The sequence below is a fragment of the Juglans microcarpa x Juglans regia genome, chromosome 4S (genome assembly GCF_004785595.1).
Source record: "Juglans microcarpa x Juglans regia isolate MS1-56 chromosome 4S, Jm3101_v1.0, whole genome shotgun sequence".
NCBI classification, from domain to species: domain Eukaryota; kingdom Viridiplantae; phylum Streptophyta; class Magnoliopsida; order Fagales; family Juglandaceae; genus Juglans; species Juglans microcarpa x Juglans regia.
This window is the reverse complement of record NC_054601.1, coordinates 8,772,669-8,782,624: the sequence shown is the minus strand read 5'-3', so window position 1 is coordinate 8,782,624 and position 9,956 is coordinate 8,772,669. Positions and strand designations below refer to the sequence as shown.

Here is a 9,956-nt window from a genome sequence, read left to right as displayed (position 1 = left end):
AATGTGAGGTGATGAGATGCATGGAATGGATGCAATTGGGGGCAAGAGCTGGGCGAGAGGGGTGAGAGGGACGATGGTGATGGCAATGGCGATGGCGATGGCAATGGCTATGGCCGGCGGTCATGTGTAGGTGAAGGGGAACGGGTGCTTGCCTGCGTAGTGGAGATTGGTGTGCCTATTCGATAGCTGGGTGCTTATACAGTCTGGGCTCGTGAAGCCAATGCTCATGGCGGTGCTCGTGGTAGGCGGCAGTTGCAAAGAGGGGGCACAGGCAAAGGAAAAAGTAGCAGGGGGAGCGGTAACAAAGGCATAGAAGGAACGCAGAAGAAGAAGAAAGAACGAGAAAAAAGAATAAAAAATAAAAGAAAGAAGAAGGGAGAGCAGACAAAGAAGTGATGAAGCCCTAAACTCCCACTTGCAGTTTTTTATGTGTTTATGTGTATTTTATGTTTTTGTAGTTTTAGTTTGTTTTTAGTAAATAATAAAAAGAAATAGGTTATTAGATTCGGTGTCCATAGTAGCAGAGTTTCATTCCTCTTTCGGGAGGCCAGCGGTGCAATAATACTCCTCCTCCTCCTGGGAGGACGAAAGGTGCTAATGCTTCTGTTCTTTGAAAGATGGGGTCATTTAATTCTGTTTTTACAGAATATTTTATAGAAATTAAAACAACGTTCGTCACAAAAAAAATTAGTGTGTGGGGGTGCCCCAGACCAGATGCATAATTTAGTTTATAATCTAAATTTTTTCTATATTAATAAGTCACAATTATAATTTTAATTTCATTAAATGAAATGAAATCTGTTTCTATAAAAAAGTAACTAGAGCACGAGAAAAACGACTCACTTGATAGCGTACGTGCATGATCGATTAATTGTCGAAAAGTGTTAGATTCATAAATAATTTTTATTCAAATAAATTTATAAACTTATTTATTCAGTATAATAGAATTAACGCATAATAATTCAACTCATTTATGAATTTATTTTTAAAGAGACCGTATATAAATAAAGCATCCTTCAATCGTGTCTGATGCAAATGGTAGTACTCTTTGCTTAGAAATTCGTGTTCTCGTCGTATTATACCCAATTCATTTATTTATTTGAAAAGATATAATATACTGGCCCACCTACCTATATCTATATATAGCTTGCTTTCATGTCTTTTGAGAGCGAGTTCGATCATATATATCTACTATATTATAATAAGTGATTATCTAATTATAAATAATATTTTTTGTTATTTTTTTGTTAACTTTTCTTATTTTTCCGTTAAGTCCGTTAAATTTTGATTTATCAAAACATCCTTAAAATCCTTAATCATTTGACTTGTAGCTTCTTTATAGAATTTAATGAAGGATTATATTTTACTAAAAGATCTTTAATACCTTTGACCATTTGACGTGTAGCTTCCTTGTAGAATTTAATGAAGGATCATGTTTTACTAAAAGATCCTTAATAGCCCCGGGACGCACATGAATTGACTTCTCTGTTTCATGTCCTTTTTGTTCTGACAGTGTTCTCATTTTCCTTTCTTTTTGTTTTAATTTTTTTAAATGAAAAATTAATGATATTTTATTATTATATAGAGAGTAAATAGATAATCCAATATGGATGCAGACCAATGTTCATATTTTGCTAAAATTTAGATTTTTTTTAATCTTAATTTTTTGTCTTTTTTTAATCTTGTATTTTCTTTTCCTAGACAAAAAAGCTATTAACTTTTTTATTTTTTATTTTATTTAAATCAATATGTCAAGTGCACCTAGGGACTGTTCTCTAGTATGTATGTATATATGTGTGTGTATATATATATATATATATATATATATATATATATATATATATATATATTTATATGATCAAGCTGATTGATTTGATACCTTAATTAGCCATTTTAAGCAGTTTGTGGTTTATCTATATACAAATATAAAATTACATGTTTTGAAAATTGTCTTTACGATTCAAGAAAATCTCCCACATTGGATTATGAATATCTTTGAGCCAAAATAATAATAAAATATTATATTATTATTAACTTTTTTTCTAAAATTATTATTATTATTTTATATTTTACAATTAGCACCAACTATAAAGATGTTGAAGTTAGAGTGGAAGGAGAGAAAAAAAATTAATAAAATACACATATCAAAGAGAGAGAGTGGGAGCTACGTACTACAAGAAAACTGCTTATTTGTGGCGAGTTAATTCCAACGAAATAACTATTTACAGTCAAAATGAGTTTATTTTAGTCACAAATAGTATTTTCGCCGTAATTAAATAGCCAAAAAAGTCTATTTTTCTTGTAGTCTAGGAGAGTGAACAAATTAATACAATAGCATTTGTAGAGTGAACAATGCACCTGCAAAGATGTATTGGCATTGTTCATAGTTATGAAAATATTTACATATGCATAATCTAATGTAGTCAATTTAATTGTTTAGTTATGCAAATATGTATTTGCATTTGCATATAGATAGAGGTGGTAAATTGTGTTTTTGGATCGTATTGTGTCAAATCTTGAATATTCGACTATATAGGTCAACTCGAACCTGATCCGTTAAATTAAATATGTCAAACTTTCAAACCCTGATCCAATCCATTTAGATAACGGGTCGTATCGTGTTATCCGGTTTGACCCATTTAATAATTAATTAGAAATAAATTAATATAACATGACCTATTTAAACTTGTTTCATGCAAATGGATTAAATTAACACACATAACTAATTTGACCAGATTAACATAATTTCACATAAAAGTTAAAATCTATATTTATTAGTGGCAACAATATCTTAAATAATATATATCAATATTTTTAAAATTTTAACATATAATAAGATCAATATTATAAATCATATAATAACAAATATGAGAATATGTATAAAATTACAATAAAAGCAATAAAAATATTATACGCATACTGAGAAATATCAATATTACAACATAACAATAATAAAATTTTAATTTTGAAATAAAATTTAAACATGTCAAAGTGGGTTGATTTTGTGTTAAGCGGGTTAACCCGTTAATAAATCGTGTCTTATCGGGTCATGCCATTTTGATCCGAACCCGTTAACATCAATTCTGACTTGCTAATTTCGTGTTGTATTTGTGTTAGGTTCACGGATTATGTCACATATTGCCACTCATATATATAGATAAATCAATGCCAATATTACTCTAACCCGCAACAACGTACACGGTTGCATTTAGATGTTGAACTGAGTTGAGTTGAGTTGAGTTGAGATGATAAAATATTATTAGAATATTATTTTTTAATATTATTATTATTTTGTGATTTGAAAAAGTTGAATTGTTTATTATATTTTGTATTGAAATTTGAAAAAATTATAATGATGAATTGAAATGAGTTGAGATGAAAAAGTTGTAATGTAAAATATATAGACTTTTCGGTGATATATGGTGCATGCGGTCATAAATACATATAGTTGCTCTTATCTTTTTGGGTTCTATATTTATTGTACGTTTCTCTCACGTCTTTAAATAAATCTAGATTAACGTTGATTGCTCTTTCAATACACACCATTTTAGACTGAAGTGAACCTAAGAAGGTTAAAAAAATTTATATTTATAAGTTGACCTAGTTATATAACTGATGAGATGGTATATATGGTTTGGTTTCTAATAAAATTCTAAAATTTAATTCTCTTGTAAATCAAATATTGTTATGTCAGTAGAATAGAAGTATGCCCTGATGCACACCTACTTAATTAATTACAAGTAGAAAGACTCATGGATAAATATAAAAAAAAAAAAAAAAAAAAAAGATCAGTTCTTTTTCTTGCAAGTCAGTGTAGAGAACATACTATCTACACATGACTAATATAATATTATTTGACAGCTTATAAGATAAGTTTAAAAGTAGATTAATTTATAAATCAAATTATATCACGTAAATAGTATGAAAAGTATACCATCCACGCGAACTTGCAAAACTAAAAGTGTACTTCTTCCTATAAAAAAAAAAAATTAAAAAAATATCTCATATAAACCATGGAGATAACATCATAGGTGATGGGATATTAGTGAACCAAAATTGATGTAGGAGATAACGATTTTAGTGAAGGATGACAACCTCACTTCTACGTACTCTCACCTCAATATCTCATATTATCTTTAATCCATCTTTTTCTAAAAAGGATGACAACCAGCTGACAAGAAAGATGAACCTGCCATCACTTTTGGGATAATGGGATTAGACATTGTGCTAAGCTATCATTAAAACTTGCAAATAATAATTTCTATCTCCGATCGAGGTTGATTGAGTTTGATGTTAACGGCTGATCATCCAAGTTCAACAGATGATCATGGCAATTACCTGTGACCCCACCTTGTGTTTTTAGGAAACACACCACGTTCTACTTCATATAGTACTAATTAATAAGACTACTTATTAGTATCAAAGTTGTATTTAAATGTTGAATTGAATTGAATTGAGTTGAGATGATAAAATATTATTAGAATATTATTTTTTAATATTATTATTATTTTAAAATTTAAAAAAGTTAAATTGTTTATTATATTTTGTGTTAAGATTTAAAAAGATTGTAATGATTAGTTGAGAAGAGTTGAGAGGAGTTTAAATTCCAAACGTACTCTAAGTCTATTCGAGATGACCTCTTATTTTATCTTAACTTAATAATAATAATAATAAAAGTACAATCACACATTTTAATAAAAAAAATCATTTTAACAGAAAATAACTGACTACAAATAAGCAGTTTTCTTATAGTAAATAAAATATGTTAAATATTATCTTCCTCTTCCTGTCATTGAATGGGGTCAATGGAAAAAGATTTCATCAAGTAGGAAATAGGTTTTACGCTATTTATTGATCTAGTTTTAATGTTGTTCGAAACATTTATATGGACAATAAAAAATGTTAATGTATGTAGGGTCCACTTTATATATATGTCATCTCTCTCCCACTTGATTCAAGCAAGAACTTGAAGGGACTTTAATTCGAAGTTGTCACATAGCATAAGCCTCTTAATTAAATTAATTGAATGAAGATGATTTTCAATTGTTTGATCCAACTGGCCAATACGTAGTCTGTAGCTAATTCTAGGTATAAGATCATTTTCATAATACAGTGTACGTAAACCCCATGCAACATGTTCATGTGTCGATATATATTTTTCTGCACTGATCCATTTAATTAACCCCATATATAGTTATAATCATGATGACGAACGAACAACTTGCATCATTTCATGCTTTATATCATAACACATGAAGCTAGCCTTGATCACATGATGATCTTCTTCTAATTAGTTAGTTAGTTAGTACCATCTAGATCAAGGGTCGTAATTAACAAAGTGTAAATCTCAAAAAAGCAAGATAAAATAGAATTATAAGAAGGGACGTTTCAGCTTTCGATTATCATATAATATTATCCCCAAACCCCATTAATAATTAATGATCAAATTAGGGTTTATAGTGAGAAATGATATTTGTCAACTTTCATACGTGCAGATTACATCATTGACTTAATTAATTGGATCGATCGAATTAATCCAAAAGTAAAATTAATTAGTAGCTAGACTGGACCCTGCCCTAGCCGATGATCTTCATCACCCATAATCATAATATTCTCCAGATCATTAGCTAGCTAGCTAGCTAGGTTATGTTCTCTGTTATTATGTACTAATTGTCTTATCAGCCAATTCATGATTGATCTGCCACATATTCATGTACGTTTCAATGTCCAATTGGAGCTTGCTAAACTGATGATCTCGATCATCAGAAGCTAGTAGTACTGTCCCGTCGGGATCGAACAGCGAGCTAGCTAGCTAGCCAGGTCGGTCCAATAATTTCATCAAAATATTGGACCAAAACAAGAAAGAATATAGGATAACTTCAAGGATCGGCTAGTTCCCATTTCTTAGTAACGTCAACTCACGTTTTTCACGTAATAATAATAATAATAATAAAATACTTTAATTACAAAATAATTACATAAAAACAATCATACAAATTGATATGGTTTGATATGATTTGTCAGATTGTAAAATTACTTTTATTGTAAGAGAGATCACATGAAAACACGTTAATTTGTGAAATTACTTTTGAGTAATCCTTTATGACTGTAGCACTACTTATGTTTGTAGATCAATTTGTACAGGTCACATGGATGGGTAAAAGATATATATAGAAATAAGACTGTATATAAAAGAAAAAATGGGTTTCACAATGGTAAAAAGGTATTAGTATTTTAATAAAGAACTATATATGATGAGTCCTACCACGTACAAATGGTATTCAAGCCTTCAAGCCACAAGGTAGAACATATATACATGATAAGGCTATTGAAAACACTGTAAATTTTGGAAACAAGTTTTTTGCGTAACACGAGAAAGCGATATTATAAAAGAAGGATGATGGTGACAAGTCTGTTGTTAACAATACATGGCCCATTCTATGTATCATGGGCCTTAAAATTATAGTCTGGGCCCTTTGTGTATAAGCCTGATTTGATACTCTGATTTCTTTAATTTCGATCTGCAAGAATACCCAAGTCCACCACAGCCTAGCCTAGCCCAAAAGAACAGAAGCAGCCCAGCCCATTCGTTTAAAGAAGAGAGAAGCCCCAAATTGAAATTTGAAACGATGCCTGTCACCACAGCCTAGGCTCCCATCATCCCTTTCCTTCTTCCCCCGTTCTCCCACAAACACCTCCATTCGTAGGTATGTGCTGTTACTTTTGCGTTAGTCTTTGTAATCTTGCGACTGCTTGTTCGTAAATTAATGAAGCTGAAAGTTGGACATTGGGAGTTCTTTCTTTTCGATTTTAATGGTTGTGATTGATATCTCGTGTTGCCATTATTTTTTTTCGAATTTTGGGTCTTTTTTTGTGTGTATTGCTTGCAGAAAACACAAGCGAAATTCGAAGTGCGAGCGGGTGGGATCGAATATAGATTATGGAAAGGGAGAGAGTGAGGGAATTCATAAAAAAGGAAGTAAGCGATTGGGATGATGACGAAGCTGTGGCTACTGCTCGGTTCAAGGCATTTAGTGGTCAGAGATCAGATTGGGAGCCGAAATATCAGTTCTGGAAGAATCTGATTCTGAACGTCGCTCGCCATCTTCGCCTTGTGATCGTCCAGCCTCACGACATCAGGAACATTTGGTTCAATCGCGGCGGCTTGACCCCTTTGTGCCTCGATGAAGTTTTGGTGAGATTATTTACCTCTTGGCTCTTAGTATATATCTTTTTCTTCACTTACCAATACTATCGATTTCACTTCAGTTTTTTGTGATGTTAAAGTGCTACTTTTGGTGGTTGGTTGTTGCAGCTAGAAATGTACAGAGAAGGTGAACTTGTACGGATGGGTGATCTTGAGGACCCAACAACCAGTGGCACACTGTCACTTCTCTTGAGAAAAGTTAGAAAAAACTTGGCGCTTATCAGAGCCTCCCCCATTCCATCCTTACCGTCTCTGTTACAAGATCACCTTGTACTTAACACTCTCTTGAAGGTGTATATCACTGCATCTTGTCTTAATTTAAGAGTACGATGTATATGTATCGGACGCTAACTTTTTTTGCCTGTTAAGGAAAGAGCTGTTGAAGTTGTGAAACAGTTGTGTGAAAGTCACTGGACTTGTTCATGCATTGTAACCATGAAGAAGTTCCAGGACATTTGCGGAGGCCCGAATGAAGCATCTGCGGTCTTGTCTCACCTGTCAGAAACTGGGAAAGCACGCTACCTCTCCATCCATAAGAAGGGATTCCTAGAGGTACTAGCATTTTCGTGTTAGTTTTGTTGAGTTTATTGAATATCATGGTGAAAGTTTTTTTTTTTTTGGAATATAAGCTCTTTTTTTACATTTTTTTTCATTGTCGTGCAAATATGTTATCTGGAGTTAAGCAGATGGCCTTTCAATTTTTTTTTCCAATCTCCGGAGATGTGAGTCTGTTTTTGCAGGGCATAAAATTTTCACTATCACCAGCACCGGTTTCTATCACCTCCAATTTAGATTATGATGTTCTGCACCTGGTTACGACGACAGAAAGGCTTCAGCAACAACTTGACGTGATTGACCGACGATGTGAAATGTAACCACCTCTGAACTTAACTTTATTGCTTGAGGTTCAAGCCATCACAATTGTAGTTGCTCATAAATTGATGTACCAAATCACATCTGTAATTGGTGAAAACATTGAAGATGGGTGTAGCAGCCTTGTAAATCCGGCCAACATGAAGCTTGTGTTACTTGTATAGAAAAATACTCATGTGATCACTGTTGGTAATCATTGGTTTTTGCATCCTGGATTCCTTTCATTGTGCCAATTGTTTGATTGAAGAGGGTTGGTTGGCCATATGCATAGTAGAATAGGGTTTGATTAGAGATTGCCACATCTTCATCCCATATACTTCCGTCTATATGAGTGTCTGTCGGTTGTAATTGGGGACTTGAGACAGGAGTGTCTCTTCGAGTGTGTAACTAACTGTGTAATGGCTTGATAAATTTTCTGTGCAGGTCCAGAAAATCAGCAATAGCTTCTTTGAGTTCAGGGAACAAGAAAGTCGCACTGCGGCATGTAAGGGAGTTAAAACTTGCCACACAGAGTAGAGAAAAATGTACATCGCTTTTGAATAGAGTGGAAGAAGTCCTTAATGTTATTGCGAATGCTGAATCAACGAAAAAGGTAGTTCATTGAAGAAAAACTGTTTTTCTTTCCCTCCAGTTACTTCTTTAAATTGTGTTGATAGCGTAAATAATTAAAGTTCATGCAAGAGCTGAGAAACCTCACAAAGTTTGCTTTTTTTGTGAACTTGTCAAGTGGGGTTTTGGAGCCTGGTTTGAGTCGCTGAAAATCTTGAGTTGTCTCCTGTTGGCAGGTCTCTGAAGCCATCCAAATTGGAGCTCAAGCGATAAAGGAGAACAGGGTCAATTTGGACGAAGTTGAATTTTGTTTACTAGAGCTCGAGGAGAGCATAGAGTCACAAAAGCAAGTTGACAAAGCTTTAGGTATTCTCTCTCTCTCTCTCTCTCTCTCTCTCTCTCTATAGGTTTAAGTCTTTGTAAGTTGTAATCGATGTTGTGGCTGCTGCAGAGTCAATTCCATCATCCAATGATATTGAAGATGAAGATATTGAAGAGGAATTCAAGAAATTGGAGTTGGAAGTTGGAGGTGGAAAACTTCAAGTTTTGAACCCCAAAACTAGGGTTGATAGTCCAACAGCACAAGTAGAAGTTTCTGTTGAATCTTTGAGTGATGCTTTGTCAAATGTCAAGCTTACAGATAATACAACCAGGGAATCGGCAATTGGGAATCGTATGGTATCAATGAGAGAGAATAAATCGAAAGACCTTGAGTTTGAAGCTGCTTAGTCCCTTTTCCCCCCCTTCCATTTGTTCAATGCTTTTGTCCAAGTGGCCAGTCTTGGAAGTCTGCCTTTATATGTGGTTCTGTATATAAGCCTTAAACATTCTTTTGTATAGTTAAAGATGCAATTATATACCAATGAAGTTGTACTTCGGTATATAATTTCTACTTTCATGGATGATGGAGCATTTCTTTTTTAATGCATTTTTTATTCTTAAATAAGTAACATTAGGTACAAGTCTCAAATAGATAAGTCTCGTGCAAATATTTTGTAAAAAATGTGGATTCCACTATTTGTTTTTCTTTACGCTTTTAATGTGAAATTCACTTTCTTACATAGGAATTGTGCGGAATCTATTGGGGCTTGTACAAATTATTTTTTCTATAAAAATCTACGTGTCTTACCGTTTTAGATGGACTAATACTTGTATGGAAGCTTGTAGGGCCACCATCGGAGATTTTTAAATTGCAATTTTTTTTTGTTTATTTTTTAAATTCCTTTAAAAATTTTTAAAAATAAAAATAAAAATAAAAAATTCATTACAAAACAATTCCTTAACTTAAGTTGAAGAAAAAAAACATAGAATCGTTAGCTTCACTCGT

General features: G+C 32.8%; 1 protein-coding gene across 2 annotated transcripts; it reads left to right on the top strand.

The window, feature by feature from the left end:
- The first annotated feature begins 6,608 nt into the window (after nt 1-6,608).
- On the top strand, nt 6,609-9,531 carry LOC121263323 (charged multivesicular body protein 7). Of its 2 annotated transcripts, XM_041166157.1 has the most exons (8): nt 6,609-6,707; nt 6,891-7,195; nt 7,316-7,498; nt 7,577-7,759; nt 7,948-8,078; nt 8,504-8,672; nt 8,866-8,995; nt 9,081-9,531. In XM_041166157.1, the coding sequence occupies exons 2-8, from the start codon at nt 6,941-6,943 to the stop codon at nt 9,356-9,358; spliced, it is 1,329 nt and encodes a 442-aa protein (XP_041022091.1). In that variant the 5' UTR covers nt 6,609-6,707; nt 6,891-6,940; the 3' UTR covers nt 9,359-9,531. The 2 variants fall into 2 exon arrangements, with proteins under 2 accessions (XP_041022091.1, XP_041022090.1); XM_041166156.1 differs by lacking the exon at nt 6,609-6,707 and having other exon boundaries at nt 6,722-7,195.
- The last annotated feature ends 425 nt before the right edge of the window (nt 9,532-9,956 follow it).